We start from the raw sequence: 22122 nt of genomic DNA, 5'->3' as shown, positions 1-22122 counted from the left end.
TACATGTATATTTTTTAGTTATTAATATATATTTTATGCAAATAGTAAAAAAAAGTGAAACCCTTATACCATTCTGTCCGTGGTAACTTTTGAACACTATATATTGGCAGTCATAGAAAACAACCATAGTCGTCATCGAGAATTTAATATACGGAAATGTTTTGATATTTTGTGGTTATGATTTCTTCTGACCAGTACCAATGATTAAAAATAAAATAGATATACATTAACAATATTGTTTATAATCGAATAAAATCAATAAAGTTGTACTATAGTTACTCTTAATCTGGACGATCCTTCATGAACCATCACAACATGGAGCCGGACGAGAGAACAGAAATTGACCCAGCTGAGTATTTTAACCCAGATAATGCCGGTCCTCCTCCAAGTTTCCTCAGGAAGGCTTGGTTCCCCACTGTTTTGGCAGGCGTGGGCGTATCGTTGGCTTGTGTTTTGAATTTACACAATAGGAAACCCGCTTTTAGTGGTGAGTGTTGGTATGGATGGACTGACTGCTCTACCTTACCTCATTCATTTTTTAATTGTGGTAGTACCTAATATCTTGTTAATTAAGACTTAATTGTATGTTAATGTTGTAGTTTAGATTTTATTCATTAAATATTATTGAGCAATAATGTCAGTAACTGAGGACATTATATACAATGCCTCGACGAAGAGGCTAAAGTAAATTAAGATAATGTCATTGTTTTCGTAATTTTTAGTAGAATATTTATGGTATTGAATAAAGAGTATCTAAATCTTGGGTTAATAATCGTAAAGTGGCTGTCAGCAGGTTTCCACATTTCAATATTACAGACAAGATTCCTAGGTAGAAAAAACCCAACCATACGACTTCATATCATTTACCAATCACTTATTGTGCTAAATATTTACACAAGAAATGATTTTCACCAATGGATTGCAAATAAAAAAAAATCTCTATGAATACCATTTGTCGTTGTTGGGTCGAGGATCCGTCTTTTCTATGAAGCTGAATTTATTTATGGAATGGGGAACTGGCCATAGTGTGTTCCTTGAGTGAACTGACAGAAACCATCACACCTCTCAACAACTACCTAACAAACAATTCTTCTCTTGCAGGTTTACAACAGCATGCTATTTTTTCTGGTCTTGGGACAATTTTTGGTTTTACTGGAGGTAATTGGTTAGACCGGAGAGCAGCGCAGAGAGATGCTGTACTCTATCACTACATTGTCTCCCACCCTGAGGACTTCCCACCAGTTGGTATGTGTAAAACAGTTCACTCAGTGGTGGTAACTATAAACATGTAGCTATACATCAATATTTGGATCAGCTGAAGTTTGGCCCCTCCAGTTTATTTCACCTGAGGATGAAGCTCCCTAATGCTTATGGTGCTGAATCATTCCGTAAAATATGCTGGGAGGGTTAATCTTCATGTTTTTTATTTTATTATTATTTTTTTTTTTATACAGGGATTAGCCCACCCGGGCACAGGTCACTGACCCACATCGGGGCCTGGGGGGCGAAAATGTAATACTAATTATTCATTGTAAATAAAATTTATAATAAAAAGTAAAATAAAATAATAATGATAATAATAACACTAATAATAATAATAATAATAATAATAATAATAATAATAATAATAATAATAATCATAAAGAACAATAAAGAAATACAAAAATGAAAAAAAAATTCAATAGTGAGAAACGCTATATGTAAGTTGTGTTGTCAAGTAAGAGAAACAATTGAGACCCTGCAATTGTGTGCAAATGAGGCAGAAGGAAAGATCAGAAACCTGGGACTTGGTCACAATTTTCATGATGCCATATAGCAGCAGGGTCTACCATTAGACAACACATTATGCTTCCAATATCCCAATTTATTTACATTTTAAGTAGTTTTTATTAATAAACGAGTACAGAAAATGTTTCATATTGACATCACTAGGTGTAATTCAAGATTATTTTCTATAAATCAACACTGCACTGCACTATATATTATCAACATATTAAATAAATTTCAGAATGACCAATTATTGTGCTGTAAAAACGTAAAAATACTCTGTGTTCAAGAGACCCACAGGCAAAATGTTTCCTCCACTGAACAGACACAAACTGACGCCTTGGTGGGCGAGTGAAGTGGCTGATGGGCGCACCAAAAACTAGTTCCCTGTACTGCAATTATGTTAAATAAGTGTTAAAATGACTAAAAATTTTAATATAAAATTTGGAAAATTATTGAATAGTACAACCTTCTTGATATTTCCTCAAATGGGAACGAATTTAAGACCTAGAGCCGATTACTGTATTGGCGGACTAATCTTCCAGCTGGTGAGCAAGCCAAAGCATGTCGAAACATTTTCGTAAGAATTTCGTTAACCGAATTTTTGTTCGTTAACCGAATTGAATATTCTTATGGAAGGTAATTCGTTAACCGAGGCGTTCGTTAACCGTGGGACCACTTTATATTATCTTGTATTTTAGCCAACAAGCAACCAAGTAAGAACAATAAATGTTAGATAACAAAAAAGTTAAAATTTTTACACTTTATATTGGCAAAATAAAATAAAAATTATGATTAATAATAAGTCTGGTAAATTGAAAACAAAAGACAAAATCTAGAATATTTTCCAAAACTATTTACATTTTATTTTTCACCATTACAGTATTTTCATATATTTTTCTGTTTTACTATTCCATTAGTTAATATATAAGTGTCTTAAGTTTATTGGTTTGGAATTTAGCTAGTACCTGTGCAGTATAAATGGTTTGGCTGTAAGTGATATTACAAAAAATAATTCCATTCCCATGTTGTGCACTGTTCCGTCATTACAGCGTTGTATTAGCGTACCTTTTAACGGAACCTCGGCTTATTTCACCTGCACATTAAACACCCCTAACTGAACCCGACATGAAAACTAGGCACTCTAGCTTATTTCACCAAAGAATTACCACCTTAATGTTAACCTAATCTACCCTCCCTCCCCCCAAGTAGCATTATGGCAGCTAAACTTGAGGTACAATAAGCTCGGGGGGCCTAATCTTCAGGTGATTCCAACTTTGTCATACTGTACAGCACTTTAAAAATTATGTGATTAAGTTATTCAGGCCATGAAAATGAATACAGCACCTGATTTTGTAATGTTAATGAGTAATTTTCCTGTATTACAGAGAGAAAGAAGTATGCCGATGTGCTGAAGAAGTGGGTGCCCATCCGTTGATACTTGAAGGTCATGACGCTGTACGATCCAACCCTCGGATGGCTCTTGTTTTTAACTTCATCTGAAGAAGCTCTTAAGATGACCAATTGTATCTTATTATTTCATCCATATTAAAAGATTAAATGAAAACTATGCTGTATTGGTTATATTAATTATGTGTTTTATCTCTGTATAATTCATCTTGGAAGAAAGTGAAATCTTAAAGCTTCTTTGTGCTGGTTAACATGACTTTCTTTCAAAATTTGCAGAGAAAACTGTAGGTGTATATATATGTGTGAATAAATATTTAATATCTTCATGGCATTTTATGAAAACCTTACTGAAAAAAATAGCTCATAATTTGTTCACTATAAGTGACTATTGAATATAAAATGGCATTAATTGTACAGTATTACTTAAAGGCGGCCATTCTATGTTACTGTATGCGAGAGGAATTTTTCTAACATTCTTATACAATTCTTATTTATTGACAGTACAGTACAGTGGATGAACATGGGAGGTTACTTGAGATAAAAACCCTTTAATGATCGATTCCTCTTGAGCACATTTCTCTGATCAAACCAATAAACCTACCCTACCTTCCCTCATAACACCTAAATCTATTATCTCTCACTGCCCACCTAGCTTACTCACCATCCCTCACTGCCCTGTCCACTATCCTTCACTGTCTCACCTCCTGCCCTGTCCACTATCCTTCACTGTCTCACCTCCTGCCGGTGTACGGACAAAACCCCAGTCTCGTATATAAAATAAAACACTCTTGTTAGGCTAGGTCAGGTGCTTCTATGTGTCGCTGTCGTCGGTCGGTAGAAAACTGTTGGGGTTTTGTCATGGATTCCTTCCTGCCCTACCCACCATCCTTCACTGCCTCACCTCCTGCTCTACCCACCATCCTTCACTGCCTCACCTCATGCCCCTACCCACCATCCTTCACTGCCTCACCTCATGCCCCTACCCACCATCCTTCACTGCCTCACCTCTTGCTCTACCCACCATCCTTCACTGCCTCACCTCCTGCTCTACCCACCATCCTTCACTGCCTCACCTCATGCCCCTATCCACCATCCTTCACTGCCTCACCTCATGCCCCTACCCACCATCCTTCACTGCCTCACCTCTTGCTCTACCCACCATCCTTCACTGCCTCACCTCATGCCCCTACCCACCATCCTTCACTGCCTCACCTCTTGCTCTACCCACCATCCTTCACTGCCTCACCTCCTGCTCTACCCACCATCCTTCACTGCCTCACCTCATTCCTCTACCCACCATCCTTCACTGCCTCACCTCTTGCTCTACCCACCATCCTTCACTTTTTACTTTTTACTTTTATCCTCTTCGCCACTGATCGGCTTGTTAGCCGCTTGGGCGATCGGTCACGTCTCTTTTCCTTTATATTCTTCACCAAAAGATCGGCTCGCTAGCCGCCCGGGCGATCGGTCACGTCTCTGTCACGCACTGTTGGCAAATACTGGGCATGCACTCGCTCCTGAATGTACCTGAACCCGCTCCAGTGTTCAAGTCTTGTCTTGAAAGAGCTCACACTCGGTGCCGTTACAACACTCTCTGGTAGATTGTTCCAAGAGTTCACAACCCTCACTCCGAAAAAGTTTGCCCTCACGGTTTTCTGGACTTGCAGCTTCTTCAATCTTGAGCTGTGACCCCTTGTGGGGCGAGTGTCCGCCAGCTCCAAGTAAGGACACTCAACTGAGTAGTGCCCCCTGAGATGCTTATACACCTCAACTAGGTCCCCCCTTGCCCGTCTGTAGTATAAGCTAGGCAAGTTCAGGCGCTCCAATCTCTCAGGGTAGCTGAGATGCCGAAGTGCAGGCACCAGTTTAGTGCCTTAATGAGTCAGGCCAGTGGATACCCCTCATCTCTTCCCTCATCCCGTTATAATTTCCCTTGTAATACTTGCATCTTGGCCTGGCTTATCTTGAACTAGGTTTACCATCATAGTGATAAAAAACTGCGCGGAAAGGCAGCTCATTTCCGTGAAGCTGACATATGGAGCGGGTGACATTTCAAGATGATGAATGACTCCATTTTCTGATCCTACATTTACATTGCACCATACTCATCTGCAACAAGACAACTTAAATGAAATAAGAGATATGAAAAAAAAGTTGATAAACACTGAACAGAACATTGCACCGCCACAGCAGCTGTTTGGCTAGTACTGTAGGTACATTTAAAAATTTCAGTAGAAAATGCGGCAGACTAAACCTCGACATATCAGCTTCAAATTTGGCATGGAGTCTTAGATATGTATAAGGAACAATGCCTGAAGAGTGCAGCTTTGAGCAAAATTTCACTGCCCCTTATAATGTTCGCTATCTAAAACCTTCACAAATTTCTGAGTTGTTAATATTTGTGGACAACAGGGGTTAATGAACCCTTTGGTCTCTCATTCTGGTCAGTTTATAGAAGAGGACAAATTCAAAACGATTTTCATCTTTGATCTTTCCCTGCCCAGTTGTTCCTTGTGTGTGATCGTTCGTGTGACTCACTGCTGCTGGCTGACTGGAAGATTCATCTGGATTCCCCACCAGCACAACCAAAGACACAACATAGAGTAACAGTGACATAACACTGCTAACATGAAAAGTAAGAATAAGTACTGTACTGCATTTATTTTACTCACAGATGATCTGGAAGAGGCTCACTGTGACTCCAGCTCAGTAGTCTCTTCTCTACTCAGACGGTGGCTGTGTGTGGCGGATAATTGTGCCCTAAAATTATATACTTGTTGTTGATTTTTCCATTATTTATCTAATTTTGCTTCAAACTTTTACAATCAAGTAACGTTTTAGCTCTAACACCATAACATCTTAGGCCAGTATATGGCAAATTTGCATAAGCGCACCACACTTAAAAAGTCAAAAATATATTTTTCTAGCGTATTTGTGTGAGTTTAGACCGAATAAGACCTTCACTCTTTTACAGGTGCTTTAACGGGCAATGTTCGGTGGATTTTGCATCCTGTGTACCGACGGCAAGGCCATGGGTTCGTAACATACGTCTTGTCTACGGTGCCCACAGTTTCTGTGTGGATGTCGGTCACACGAGAATAACCCGTTATAGTACATCTTTTTTCCTCACACAGCCACACTGTGGAATGCTCTGCCTTCTTCTGTGTTTCCATACTTATACAATCTGTCTCACTTTAAGAAGTTGATTTTATGGCATCTTCGCGGTGTAGATTATTATGGTCTTTCTTTTTTCTATTTTTAATTTCTTTTTGCTCTTATTTCCCCCCTCCCAGGCCCCGTTGTGGGTCGATGACCTGTACCCGGGTGGGCTCTTCCCCATAAAAAAAAAGGAAGTTAGGTTGGGTTAGGCTAGATTAGGAAGGCTAGGTTGGATTAGGCTAGTTAGGTAGGTTAGGGTAGTTAGGTAGGTTAGGTTAAGTTGGGTTTGGCTAGATTAAGCAGGTTAGGTTGGGTTAGGGTAGGTAGGCTAGGTTAGGTTGGGTTAGGTTTCGTAGGTAGGTTAGGTTAGGTTGGGTTAGGTTTCGTAGGTAGGTTAGGTTGGGTTCGGCTAGATTAGTTTGGGTTAGGTTAGTGTTTGTAATATAGTACTTACCTTCAGCTCTCCTCTCTGTCATATTAATAAATGTTTTGAATCATGAAGCATTCACTGCTGTACAGTATTCTGTTAATCCTGAATGGGATTCCAGGATTCAGTCCTGTCTTATTTTATTTATTATTTATTTATTTTTGTTTTAATGTGGAATAGCCCACCCAGGCATGGGTCATTGACCCACAACGAGGCCTGGGGACGAATAAATTAGAATAAAAAATAAAAATTAGAGGAGAAAAAGAGTGTATGTTATATACACCAAGTAGATGTCAGAAAACCAGCTTTTTGAATTGAGGCAGATTGTAAGAAAAGGCAAATCATTCCACAGTTTGGCTGTTTGAGGAAAGAGGGATGTCACATTTTAAATAGTTTTTATATTAATCTAATTTCAGAAAACATTGTCTTATAAACTACTGTACAGTATCATGATAATGAAGTGTCAGAATTCTGCTATACTCTACCATTCAGCTGGATTTATGATGTTAAAAAATTGGGTTGACTTTTTAAACTACAGTACAGTCCATAGTGAGCTATTGTACTACTATAACATTGTACAGTACAGTACTTCAATTAATATTTGTCTTGTGTTTATCATGTTTCATAGTAAAAATGTAAGTGTCCTTTCCTATGTAAGTGTTCCGTACAATACAATATTCTTGTGGGAGTAAATAATAAAGAATTAGCTAATTTATTCATGGATGCTGTAAATCAGTCATTTGACCATGAGAATTAAAATGTTCAAAAGTTAGAGTTTTCCTTCATTTGGTTTAGCCATATACTGTACGGTACAGTAAAGGTAATTATGTGTTAATGTTGTTGCAGGTTTACGACACAGTGCTGTCTGGATTCAGGGGAGGTGTTGGCTGCCTGGCCAGCAAGCTGCTTGTCGTCGACTGTTTGCATCATGCAATCTTTGTAATAGTCAGACAACTGAAGTACCCTCACCTTTAAGTAAGGGCAGTTCTACTCAGAAGAACAAATCATATATACGTACAGCTCTTGGTTTAAGTGCTGGACTGTTTATTGGTGCTACATTAAAAACATTATACAATAACAAAAACAGTGATGATCTTGTACAAGTAACACCGTTAATCCCATCTGTTTATGGTGCAAGTCCCTTCTCATTCACTACACCAGTGGAGACCGAGGATAGTGTTTCCAAGTCTTCTGTGTCTGTTAGCAAGAGACAAGTCTACAATTTTATTGCAGACGCTGTTGAAAAAACATCAGACAAAGTTGTCTACATTGATATTAAGGACAGCAGGAGGTATGTATTGTATTGTTATTTGTACTTTGTCATCTTCTGATCAACCATTTGTTAATAAAGAGAAGACCCACACATTCAGAACAGACTGATTGATCAAGTTTATATTTTTTTAGACACAGTGCCGATCAAGTTCCTTCTTGAACTGTGTCTAAATGTTTCTTACATTTGTTGGTAGCAAGTCGCCTAATGTTTTCACTCTTATGACTGTCTGTACTAATTGATCCTTTATATTGTATGAGATTTGAAATGCAAGAGATCTCGCGGCATGGAAACCTGCCATCAGCTAATCTTGGCCATCCCAGGCAAGCATGGAAAATGGCTGTAGAAAGATGGTGATTATACTTCGTTCAGTTTGGCTTTACCATCAAAAGTCCCCTTTTTGATGATGATTCTGTAAATTGTATTAAGTTTTAATATTTACAGTACAGTACACAGATAGCAATTTAATATTGGTTACACATCAGCAGCAGCATGTATCAGAAGGCAATGTCTTCCCAGTCTCTTTCTCTTTAGAAAATATCCAGGATATTTATCAGATTATGACACTTGCTCTTCTGTTCAGTCAGAAACATTGAAAGTCAAAGCTGATGTTTTTGCTTCATGAACAAGTTGATGAAATGAGTGCTGAATTCAGAGTTATTCTCACAAAATCTCTGGCAGTTAATTCAATAATGGATAAGTTGTGCTGTTGCATAATAGTCAGTTTCCACTTTTGGTATCATCTAGCCCTCAGCATGGCTCACTCAGTGTGGGATGCATTCTTCCTGGATTGGAATGAAAGAAAACAGATTTATCTTAAGTATTTCCTTCCTGCCTTTCCTTAGATTCTACAGTACAGGTGTTCCTCTGGTCTTTGACCCACCTACTTTCTGAGATGTGAACATCACCACTGAGGGAGTTACTTGCTAGAGTCGGTGTTTAATGTGGACGACACTGGATTATATTTCAAGAAAAGGCCTGATAGAATTCATACATTACCAAAGAGAAAAGTATGCCAGGTTTTAAGCTGTATTGTAGGGTACTGGGTATAACTGTACTGTACTACCACTTTTATTGATTTATTTTTCTTAAATACCGGTACTGTCTGTTCAGTATCTACAAGAGTGAAGTTGGACCTGAGAACAAATGGACTTATGAACAAGCCTCAGGAATGTGACTTGTTTGTAAGTTGAGAAGCACCTGTACCATACTACAGGTATTCATTGAGAATTTACAACACTTTCAGGGGCTCATTTTTTACCCTGTTGGGTTTGGATTCACTTCCTTTATTAAATTGTGGGCTGTGCCCATTCATATTCCTTCTGTAGCTTATGAGTTAGAGTGTAATAGTTCTTTACCCACAACCCTAAATTTTCTAACTTTATGTCTGGATTTTTATGGTAATATTCCTTTGCTAATTTAGAATTCAGTAATTGAGTGTTTTCAGGTCTTTGGATTTAAAAAAAAGTATCCTTGGTACAGAAAATTTACTTCAAATGTCTGAATTTTCCCATGACCTGTATTGTTAGTACCGGAGATGCTGGATATATTAATTCTTAACTTAGCATCCAGCTCAGTACTACAGTATAGTCTGTGTAGCTCAGGCAGGTTTGTTTGGTCAATAGGTAGATCTTCCCTTGTGATCAGGTCAACTCCTGCAGTGATTTTTATGTCACATTAGTATTTGTACCTTTTTAAAACCACCTCTTATCATATTCTAAGTGATTTCAGTCATACAAGTTTTCAGTCAAAGGGTGTTATGGTACAGTAGGTTATAAGTGGAAGGATACTGAATTCCCATTACTGTGTATGACTGAACCCACAGCTCAGACTCCCTCCCTCTTCTCAGTGGATGGTGGAAATTGGCTGGACCTGAGGGCTGGTTCCTGAAATCCTTGGTTGCTAACCCCCAACAGCTGAAGATTAGTCCCCCAGCTTATTTCACCTGCTGATTAAAAACATCCAAGCACGACCTGGGGATTAGGTTAGGTTAGATTAGTTTTAGGTTAGATAATCTTAAGGTGAAATAAGCTGTGGGTAAACTTCATATTTTTTCATTTTTTACTGTACAGTACAGTACAGTTGTGGATGGACTTTGCCCATCAGTAATCTTGCCACTTGTAGTTAAACAATCTTCCCTTACCATAAAACCTGACCTATTATGGTATGTTTTTATGTAATGACTTATTGCACATGACCTTAAAAGTTCATTAAGAATAATTGGGCATCATTACACTCCCTGAAAAAAATTATGTTGTTACAGTGTGCATTATTACTGAATGGATATTGTAACAACTGTACCTAATTACACCTTTTATTTGTCTTTAAATAAAAAAAAATAGTGATTTTTTCTTTTATTGCAGGAGGTTAAGTGGAAAGAATGTGCAGTCAATATCCAATGGCTCAGGATTTATTGTTTCTGAAGATGGTCTTATCCTTACAAATGCTCATGTTGTCACGAACAGGCCAAGGTCAAGCATTGTTGTGGTAAGAATATACTGTACAGTAAGCAAAATTAAGGTAACACCATTTTTCTCATAAATATTGTACCTTACAATTATGGGGAGGAAATAAAATTATTAAAAGTTCAGGGTGACAGACAGAAGAAATAGATATTATTAAGCACAATTTATAGAATAAATAAATATTATTAAGCACAGTTTATAGAAAAAATAAATATTATTAAGGACAGTTTATAGAATAAATAAATATCTTTAAGCACAGTTTATATTTTTTTATTATTATTATTATGCAAAGTTCAGTAACTGGCTTTAGGTGGTAACTACAGTACAGTACAGCACAATACAGTACAGTACAGTACAGTAACTGGCTTTAGGTGGTAACTAAGGTCAAATTTTTGCATCCAATATACAGTACAACACAGTACAGTACAGAACAGTACAGAACAGTACAGTACAGCATAATGCAGTACTGTACTGTACTGTACCGTACAGTACAGCACAGCATAGTACAGTACCATATTGTACTGTTCTGTACTGTACTGGGGGCAACAGCAGCCTCATCACTCCTTCTCTTAGATCTAAATGAGCATAAACATGTGTGGTAAAGACTCATGAGAATGAAATTTAATGTTAATCTTTCAGGTGCGACTACAAAATGGTGTGGAGTATGAGGGCGTTGTGGAAGATATTGATGCTCTCTCAGATCTAGCCCTTATCAGAATTAAATGTGTAAGTACTATACAGTATTGCACTTCAAAGCTTCTATCTGCATTCTGAGTGTACTCTCTCTCTTGTTGGATCTCTGTATATTGCTGCATAAACCATAGATTAAGCCAACTCCAACCCTTCACTGTATGTGTTTAGAGAAGCCAGCGAGTGAACAAATATACCAGGACAAACTCTTGCGTTAGTTACCATCACTCTTTACATTTCCTTGCATGTGAAGAGGTGTTACCTGTACTCTTGGTCCCACAGAAGGAACAAGGTGTTTTATTCCATTTGTATTTTCATATTTTACTGGTATGACTTTTTTTACATTTTGTATTGAGTTCACTGGCATGTGAAGAGCCTATCAGACAAGAGATGGTCTTCTGGTTCTTAGCATTCAGGAGCTAGTGGGTTACCTCCTCCACCTTGGCAGGATGCTGGTCCACTGAAGGGTTGTTGCACCATCACCAAGCACACCCATAGTGTACAGTAATCCTTATATTGCGAGTGCACAAGGGGAGGGAATCCAATCATTATCTATGATTTGGAATCATACCTATGACCACCACTCTCTTGTGTGTAAAATGCTGTCAAGTGAGCTATGGATCCACTATACAATACAGAGTTTTCAGAAATACTATATGTTTCATAATTCTGGGTGTGTATTGTATTCCTGAGACATACATAAGGATACATGACCTGAGTGTCTTTTCATTATATATGTTGTACAGTTTTTGCTGATAGTTTTTATACTGAAACCATTCTATAAAAAACAGCTCTATTGGTATTGCTTGCCAGTGATAGAAAGAAAATTAGAGACAAAGATTGTGTGTGTGTGCGAGTTAAATAGGTCATCATGCACCGAACTGTATAATATCTTGAGATATTAGCCCCAGAACTGCAGGTACTTTGGGGGAATAAAACTAATAATACCTCAACTTGTCCTAGTTAGTGCTTCCCTGAGCCCTAAGTCTATAGCCTCTGGTGGAATATTCCCAGGTCATTCTATTCAGTGTCTTATACACTGAGATTTCAGGATCAATCTTATATATACAGTATATTTTCTTTGCAGGATAATCTCAGTCCAATAACATTAGGAAAATCGAGTGATTTGAGACCAGGAGAATTTGTTGCAGCCCTGGGGTCTCCTCTCTCTCTGTCCAACACCATCACTGCCGGGGTTGTTTCTTCTGTTGGTCGTGCCAGTAAAGAACTTGGTCTCAGAGGGAAAGATATACAATATATACAGACTGATGCAACGATCACAGTGAGTAGTCTTACCTATTGGTGGATTTCTTTTGGTTTATATACAGGAAGCTCTTGCTATAATATTGTACATTAATGTGATCCAACAGCTACAGTAATATATAGTGCTGTATTGTACAGTACTTGTAGACCTTAAACGTGTGAGAAATATGTCAGTGGTGGAACTTAAACTTATTGGGATATTTAAATCATACACTATGGCTAACACAGTACTTATGAACCACCATGACAGCCATACAGCCTGTACACACTGTGGCCCCAGAACTGTGAATTACACTGTAATGTAATTTGTGTTCCACAGTCTACAAAGAAATGTGCGACTTGTTTCAGCCCAGCTAGGTCTACACACACGTGTTACATCACAGTATGAGTAACAGGAGAACAGATTATCTAAACTGTTACTCAACTCCAGTGTGACGAATAACTTCTGTTAAGAGAATTGTCACGGTTACTTGGAGTACACTTAACTTACTGTAAACTTGTCCTGTAGACTGGTCACCTTAAGCTACGCTTTGCCAATTTTGTAACTACATTGGTCCCGAGGTTAACGAACACAATTCGTTCCATAGAGTCGTTCGTTAACCAAAAATTTTGTTAATCGTATCCATTGTTTCAATGGGATATTGGGTAATTGGTTCCAGCTCACAGAAAAGTACATACAAAGTAAAAAAAAATGCAGTAAAGTACACTTACTTTGAGGTGCGTATGTAGAAGGTTCCTGGTTGATGATGATGGGAATTAGAAGTGGGGGTGGAGGAGAAGGGAGAAGAGAAGGAAGTGGGGGTGGAAGAGAAGGGAGAAGAGAAGGAAGTGGGGATGGAGGAGAAATCACCTTTCAGGATGCCCATGCTTGATGCCGTCATTTCACCAATAAAATTTTAAGTTCACTAGGTGTAATTCAAGATTATTTTATTTAAATCAACACTGCACTGCACTATATATTATCAATATGTTAACTAAATTTCAGACTGACCAATAATCTCAATGTAAAAATGCAAAAATATTCAAGACACTAACAAAATTGATGTTCATTCCACTGTAAACAAAGACAAACTGACGCCTGGTGGATGAGCCAAGCAGCTGATGGACGCACAAAAAACTTATCAATATGTTACCTTAATTTTAATATAAAAAATGCAAAAATATTAAAGAGCACAACTTTCTTGATATTTACTCCACTAGAAACGAATGTAAACATAGAACCGATTACTGTATTGGCGGACTAGCCCATCAGCTGATGCTCACAACAAAACCTGTTTGTCGTAAGGATTTCTTTAATCGAAGTTTTGTTCGTTAACCGAACTGAAGATCCTTATGGGAGGTAATTCGTTAATCGAACCGTTCGTTAACCGAGGGACCACTGTACAGCTTCTTTTGTTCTGTAACGGTATATATGTGTGAGTAACTAAGACGTCAAGCTATCACAGCAACAGGGAGAATAAATATATTCTCCACTGTGTGTCTGTTGAGGTGACTGTTACCGTATATATAACAGCTACTTGTGAAGCTGTCATATGTGTAACAACCTTCCTGGGTTGTCACCACTTGTAACAATCACTTATGAAGCACGTTACCTTATATTCTAGACGTACTAAAATATAGTTTAAAGTTTATTGGATCTTCTGTAGTAAAATCCAATATGTTCCTTTTGTTTGTTTATTATAAAAAGAGTTCTATGTACACTGTCAAAAAAGATTATCACCATAACTTAATCACTGTAGCTATGAGTGTTAAAGGAGGAAGGAGGCTAACTTCAATAGCTCTGCTAAGTACATCCTGTCGATGTGAGAGTTTGAGGGACAGTAGGGACCCTCGAGGGAGAACGGAAATATATCCGACGTCCTCCCTCGAGGAAGACGGGTCACCTCTACGATGACTCTAAATAACGTCTTCCTCTGGTGAGTGATATCAACCTTAATCCTTAGCTCAGCACCAAGTGAAGCGACTTCCCGTGAACACACCTCATCACGTGCTCTGAACATGAGCCTCATAGCTAGTGGAAAGTTACGGGAGGTGATGATAGTTATACAAGTCTAATGTAATTAACCCATATTTATATAAACACTTCTGCCTAATAAGACAGGGGCTAATACATCCACACACACATGATAAAATTTGATGGTTGTTCATTGCTCTCTTAGGCAAGGAGTGCTTCTTTTTTTTATTTTGCATGGATTTTTTCTCAAATTTTCTTATATAATATGAGGCTCTCTGCATCGTATGGGTTATTCGCGCCAAAATTTGAAACAGAGAAAACTGCGTTTATAGTTTTTCCAACTTTAAACATGCATAACTGTGTTGTTTTTTTGAGATACAGCATTAATTTTTTTATGCATTTTGAAGCTAAAGGACTGTACTTGCAGATGGTAGGTAGAGTGTCATGAAGTAATGTACTCTACTGGGTTGTTGCAATGTTGACTTGAAGCAACAAAACTCCCACCCGCTTATGGCTTTTTTTTTTTACTTTAATCGATATCAGAGTGTAGATCCCGCCACAACAAAAGAGAACCGAGGGAGAGGGAGAGAGGGATTCTGCCTCATTGGCTGGAGGGGCCGTGACATAGATAGCAGACGCTCACTGAATATTGGCAGAGACGAGGGAGGAGGCTGTAGCCAGGTCGCTGTGATTGACCGCCCGCTTCTCTCACTCACTCAGTGACGGGATGAGAGCAACTCACGTCGCAAAAGCCAAGCCCATAATTTCCTGTCTGCCACAAATTGATGTTCTACCCTATGTTCCAAGGGCTTTCAACCTTATTTACAGTGTAGTAAGGAGATGTTATCAACTACCATTGTATAGAGCTAAGCCCAAAATAGTCCTTTCCAACAAAAACCGGGTTTCACCCGGATGGTCTGAATACACCTTACGATGCAGGACTCCTCATATAATAAAATATTTCCAGGCATATTTGCTTCCTCAGGTCTTCATATTTGTATAATACAGTATGTGAAATTTGGTTAAATGTGTTTCTCCTGCACTGTTCTGTACCGTGTATTGTTGTAATGTGTTTTAATATTTGACTTTACCTTCTCATATAGTTTGGCAACTCAGGTGGGCCACTTATCAACTTGGATGGTGAAGTTATTGGTATCAACTCTATGACAGTCACCTCCGGTATCTCTTTTGCAATCCCCATTGACTATGCCAAAGAGTTCATAATAAAGGCAGAAAAGAAAAAAGCTGATCTTGGTAAGTACAGTAAAGTACATTGATTATGGCTTGATCATATTTAATACTGTTAATATATCATAATCACCACCACAGTTTCCACACTTTCATATAAGGTATTTATAAATTTTATAAAATGTTCTCATTGCTTGCAAATATAAATAATTATCATGAAAGCTCATAATTGACAGAAGGCATTACAGTACATCTTATATGGCCTCTAATTAAATAATGTATTGCTGTTTCTTTCTTTTTGGTCAAATCCAAATTGTAACTTATTGTAATTATTTCTCTTTGATTCTTAAACTTCTCACAATCCCTTGATAATATTTTTTTATCTTTATCTTTAAATCTTAACCCCCTACCCCCTGGTTGATGTTCTGGAACGTCCATCTAGGGTGCCCCGGTTGACATTCTGGAACTCTTGCCTTTTAGCGCCATTGTTTGAATGCCCAGCACAGGTTATTAAGTTCCACCATGACTATTTGGTGGTCACGCCACACGCAGGGTATCGTGAGGCTCAGTGCGGCTAGTACGCATTAGCCTGTCGCTATTGAGAGTCGTCCCTCAACCTGGCGACAGACTGCATGTGTCACCGAGCACTTTTATGAAAAACACTGCAAATAAAATAAATTGTAGATGAATTATTTATAGGAAATAAGTATTATGATCAGTAAATATATGCCTTAATGGCCATCCCGGACACAAAGGCAAGCAGAAAATGGCCTCCAAGTGCGTAGTGACCACGAGCGCTCCGTCAAAACAACACTGTCCCCTTATCTCCCTCACCACTCTGGTCCCAGGGAAGTTGATTTTTATCAATTTACCCCGCGTGGGGGGTGCGGCACCCTAGCCCGGGGTGTAGGGGTTAATCCCCAGTGCTCTGTCTTCTTTGTATTTATACTTTGCCATTATTTACAGTAGTATATTGCTTTATTAGACTAATTATTGTATAGGTTGGACTGGACTAATGATAATCCTGCGTGAGAAAACTTTTGCACCTTCCTACCAGTACTGATAAGCTCATGTGGCACAGGTCGGACACATGCTCCACATTGTGAAAAGCTTTTTGTTCTATAGATATAAAATCCACCTCAGTGTACTCAAGTATTATTTATAGAGGAATAAATGTGTTCATAAACATTTACTTTTATTAAATGACTTGGGAAGAAGTTGTAAGACAACCTCCCAGGTCAGAACCTGACAAGAGAGACCCCACAGCATGGAGAGCTGCCATCCAGTGATCATGACTAACTCATGTAAGTTTGGAAAATGGTCTTAAAGCATTTCGTCTTATTAACTCTCCTCCTTTAGTCGACAATCTCTCTTCCCTTTTACTTCGCCACAATGTTACTTCACTCTCTCTCTTTTACAGGTACTTTAACGGGCAATGTTCGGTGGATCTGGCATCCTGTGTACCGCCGGCAAGGCCGTGGGTTCGTAACACACGTCTTGCCCGTGGTGCCCACAGTTTCTCTGTGGATGTTGGTCACACTAGAATAACCCATTATAGTACATCCTTCTTTCTTCACACAGCCAAACTGTGGAATGCTCTGCCTTCTTCTGTGTTTTCACGCTTATACAATCTGTTTCACTTTAAAAAGCTGGTTTTCCGGCATCTTCGCGGTGTAAATTAACACAGTATACCGGTAACCTTTTTCTACTCTATTTTCAATTTCTTTCTGTTGTTTTTTTTTCCGCCCCCCAGGCCCCGTTGTGGGTCGTTTGACCTGTGTCCGGGTGGGTTATTTCCTTTAAAAAAAAAAAAATTTTGTATTGTACTCACTGATGGTCAGGTGGAGCGAGTGTGTGATGGGTAGTGGAGAGGAGGAGGGTGGCTCCCCTTCCCACTCTGACTGGGGTTCCCCCTTGGCTAGTATCACTAACACTTGATGGGCGCTTGGGAGCCATTCTGAATGGTTACAGTACAGTATTTATAGCAAAAACACTTAAACACGCACGTACGCTGTGGAAGCTTTACGAAGACTAGGGAGAAAACGCTACACTCGGAGACGCTGTCATGCTCCGCAAGGGAGCGTAGCGCGCCAAGATGAGAGAGGGTGGCGTGCCATACAAAGTAGTCCGTGTTGGGTGACAACGTTATGACGAATCGGTCGGGTCGTAAAACGACATTATCGGAATCACGGGTATCTAAGAGTAGCAACGTTATAACGAAACAACATTGTTTGGGACAATGTTAAGCGAGGACTGGGTGTACCTGTACAATGATTGGGCAGTCACATATAGCCAGGGCAATTACCCAAGATTTAGGAGTGCTTGTTAGTGACCACATTGTATAGCAAGACAACAATCACAGCTGCTCCTACCTCTTGTTTTTTGTTTTTAATTTTTTTACAAACACTGCCACACCCATCAACACTGCCACACCCATCCTCTTCTTTTAATTTCTTTGGAAATGAAAACAAAATACCTGTAATGGTATACTAATTTGGCACTTTTTTTTTTTGCAGCCAAGTATCCCGAATCCAGCTATTCTGACCGTCGTCGATACCTCGGTGTGACGATGCTTACTTTGACACAGTCTATCCTTCAGGAGCTCCAGGCTCGAGGTAGTGCACCACAGAATGTGCCTCCTAACGTTACCCACGGAATATTTATATGGAGAGTTGTTGTTGGCTCTCCATCATACCAGTGAGTATAGTACAGTATAGTACACTATACAGTATATGTGTGTTATGTAAAAGTTTGTAAGGAATAGTAAGAGTTTGTTCACATCCTCATAACTGTGCTCCCTTCTATGCCTTAGGGTAGCTGGCATGAGAAACAATATGATAACAACAGTGGACTAATTATGATTTTCAGTGTTTTTTTAATTTGATGTTGTTTGTAAATACTGTATTGACAAAATGCTTTATGTAGGAAACTATTGAATAAAGATAATTACAGAGCGGGGTTGCAGCCTGGAGACATAGTAACTCACATTAACAACCGTGAAGTACATTCATCCCGTGATGTATTCAAGTTCCTAGAAGGGAAGGGAGACCTCGCCATGACAGTGATTCGCAATGGTCAACGCTACAGTGTCGTGGTGGTCCCAGAGGAATAGTGGCACGTACAGTAGTAGAATAAATGAACTACAGATTAACGTATGGCACTCAATGAATTATCTATTTTTATACTCAAAAACATCTTGTACTTTGAAACTTTAATAAAAGAAATCTGTTGTACAGTATTAGGAGTGGGGATAAAGGGAGGTGACTGAAAGTTTGCAGTGACCTTAATAAATCATGTCTAGAAAATTGATACTGTACCTAAATTGTGGGAAGTATTAAGACACTTGACTATGCGTGCTAGAGCGGAATATTGAATATAAATATGAATAACGACAGATAGTGTTGGAAAGAGGATACTGGTGAGTGATATTTTGCCAAGACTATATTGTATGTTTTTAGATACATATATTTTATTGTATCAGGTACAGTATATATGTTGTTGCTGGGGGACTGAAGGAGATGGGATGACCTCGAATGGAAAGTGCAGCTAAAGAGAGATTGATGAGTACAGTACCAGGCAAACTACAGTATTAAACATTTATATTGTTCACATTTTTGGGGCTGTAATAAATTACCGGTATGCTTTCCAACTTAAGTCATTTTTAATAGAGAATTTACTCGGATAATTTGGTATTGGAAGGTCTATGTAACTTTCCATGTTACAGTGTATTGCATCTTTACCTGTGCAGACCATTGTAGTCTTACAGAGCCATGTCTCACACAGCACATATGAGAGTACAGTATAGCCCAGTTAGAATCAACAATAATTAAAGAAAGCAGTGGGAGACTTAATTTATTATTTGCTGTACAGTGCATTAGTTTCCTCAGAATGAAGTACTGCGATGCAGTTGTTTAAGTAAGCATAAGATGTTTTCAACTTTGGAGACTCACTGTGGCACGATAATTAATGCTAATCTTCTAGAGCCACTTAGTTAAACTTAATTAATGACAATTCGGTATTGATGAGGGAGAAAATAGTATGAAGAGTTCCGCCTTGTTATATAACCATAAAAGTTTATAAATAATTGTTGTTTTCTGTTCATTATCTCATTATTTAGAAATTATATGTATATAGTACTGTACAGTAGTTATCTTTGTTTATACAGTATGTTGTTAATGAAATATTGTGTATATGTAGAACATTAGGGATTTATTGACCCTTAAACGATGTGTACCTGTACATTAAAAAAAAAAAATCTGAAAAGGACATGAGCAGCAGTGGGTTAAATACTTGAATAATGTATAGTGGTAACTTTTACTACAAGAGGAAATCTTCCCAGAGATTACAAATATCTAAATTTTTATTAATATGGTAATCATACCCAAAAGCCGTGAGCAGGCAAGCAAAAGAAGAAGACTGAAGTACGATATGCAGTTTGAGGAAAATAAAGACAATCAAGCTAACATATACTATAATACAGAACAGTATACTGTACTGTGCATATATACAGTATACTGTACTGTGTATGCAGTGGGAGAAAAATAGAAGCGTGTTGGCGTAATATACGGGGAGCCAGCCGAGAAAAGCTTATTGGCTTAACCTGGTGGAGGGAAGCCATGATGTGAGAGGGGGTGTTTGTTCCCAAGAACTACATCGACCTAAGTATCACAATATGGTCCCCTCACACTCTCTCACCAGATGAAATTTTATTGAAGTATGAAAATACTTATTAATTTTGCAATGCTTATTAATCTTTGTAAGGTTTCTTCATGTATCATGCTCTTCATAAAAGTGGATTGGAAAAAATTGCTAAATAAGGTCATCTTTAGGTGTGTTTAAAGTGATTAACAAACTATGGTACAGTACTATGCAACTGACACATTTAGTCTTACACCAGAAGACACCTGATGTTGGTGGCCAATTAACCAGACCCAGGGTATTGTGTCTGTACTTAAGGTCGGGGCCTCCATGGTACACCTTGTGCACTTATTGTGAGTGATCTAACCATTAAAGGGATGCTGCATGTGTGCCCAGAGTCATCTACAGGGTGGGAGGGAGGTGGCACCTGTTATCAAAGAGTGACAGGTTCACGTATTCTGGCCGTCAGCAACAACAAACACATCTGATTTGCTAGCAACTATATATATATATATATATATATATATATATATATATATATATATATATATATATATATATATATATATATATATATATATATATATATATATATATATATATATATATATATATATATATACACACATTCAGTCCTCGACTTACGACGGGGTTCCGGACCAACGACCAGGTCGTAAGTCGAAAAGGCAAAAATAGTACGTAGAAAATCTAAAATTAAATACGGTACAGTAAAAGTAATCAATAATGAAGAATGAATAAAGTGTTACTGTGCACTTACCTTTAATGTAGTCAGTTGAATGCACACGGGGCCTCAATAATTTTTTAATTAAACATGGAGACTACATTAATTGGACGAAGCAGAGGAGGAGACAGGGCTGGGTGGGTCATCAATTTTGCTTTCTTCAAACAGGCTAACATACTTGCTTGTTGAAGGTATTGGATCATCTTTAGAGAGTGAAGAGGCAGCACTGGTAGGGTGTGAGGAGACAGCAATGGGGGACTTCTTAAAATATATGTCCAATATAGACTGCACAGTTTGCCTTTTCTTTTCATTTTAAATCTCCCTGTAGCAAGCAAGTGCCACTTGGATCATTCTGTCAACTTTTGCAAAACACACTACATTTTGATCCATTCCGTCAAATTTTTGCATCCCCTTATTAATTGTAGCAAATGCCGGTACATGCCCAGTACTTGCCAACAGTGCGTAACAGAGACGTGAACGATCGCCCAAGCGGCTAACGAGCCGATCAGTGGTGAAGAGGATAAAAGAAAAAAGGTGAGGGTTTATAAAACGTCTAATGGCTGCATTCTGGGTACACCGGCGTTCGCTTCTTAGGAAATACACTAAGGTAATAATTTAACTCTAACGAGCATCCAAACAAGTTGCCGGAAAAGAAGAATTTACACACTGTAAGCTGAGAGGCTTCAATGGTCGAAACACAGTTTTATGGGCGGGATGTGGCGCCAAATGGTTTATTTATCAACTTAGCCACATGGCGTAGTGGAGAAATAAGGAAAATGGAAGCATTTATCTATGTAAATAATTAAAACATTATAACAAACTACCACAAAAAACAGCTATTTAACGTTACTATACACATAATACACGTCCATTCTCAATAATTTGACAATATTTTATACAGATATTGAAACAATTAGCCATTATATTGCCAAAAAATCAAATTTACCGAATATGACCCCTTCACCATATCAATTCAATGATTTTCCTCTTAACGTGATTAACTTTACCATTACTCGCGTACCTACACTGTCTGTTTATGCTGTGTGGGGTTTTGAGATATTGGTTCACACTCAGGATGGGTTGGAGACAGGAAACTCACAATGTGCTCTCTGTATACATATAGTATTGGATGTGCAATGCAGCTTGGTG

The 22122-nt window shown here is 38.3% G+C and overlaps 2 protein-coding genes across 2 annotated transcripts; both read left to right on the top strand.

Annotated features, from left to right (window-relative positions):
• Positions 1–285: 285 nt before the first annotated feature.
• Positions 286–3501, top strand: LOC121859543 (NADH dehydrogenase [ubiquinone] 1 subunit C2-like). The gene is made up of 3 exons (XM_042356431.1): positions 286–487; positions 1102–1245; positions 3156–3501. The coding sequence occupies exons 1-3, from the start codon at positions 301–303 to the stop codon at positions 3203–3205; spliced, it is 381 nt and encodes a 126-aa protein (XP_042212365.1). The 5' UTR covers positions 286–300; the 3' UTR covers positions 3206–3501.
• Positions 3502–5475: 1974 nt separating this feature from the next.
• LOC121859542 (serine protease HTRA2, mitochondrial-like) lies at positions 5476–19792 on the top strand. The gene is made up of 8 exons (XM_042356430.1): positions 5476–5812; positions 7610–8054; positions 10397–10520; positions 11138–11224; positions 12276–12470; positions 15509–15659; positions 18110–18290; positions 18546–19792. The coding sequence occupies exons 1-8, from the start codon at positions 5806–5808 to the stop codon at positions 18703–18705; spliced, it is 1350 nt and encodes a 449-aa protein (XP_042212364.1). The 5' UTR covers positions 5476–5805; the 3' UTR covers positions 18706–19792.
• The last annotated feature ends 2330 nt before the right edge of the window (positions 19793–22122 follow it).

The sequence above is a fragment of the Homarus americanus genome, unplaced genomic scaffold, assembly GCF_018991925.1.
Source record: "Homarus americanus isolate GMGI-L3 unplaced genomic scaffold, GMGI_Hamer_2.0 scaffold7626, whole genome shotgun sequence".
NCBI classification, from domain to species: Eukaryota; Metazoa; Arthropoda; class Malacostraca; order Decapoda; family Nephropidae; genus Homarus; species Homarus americanus.
Note: the sequence above shows the minus strand (reverse complement) of the source record. Positions and strands in the feature narration are given on the sequence as shown.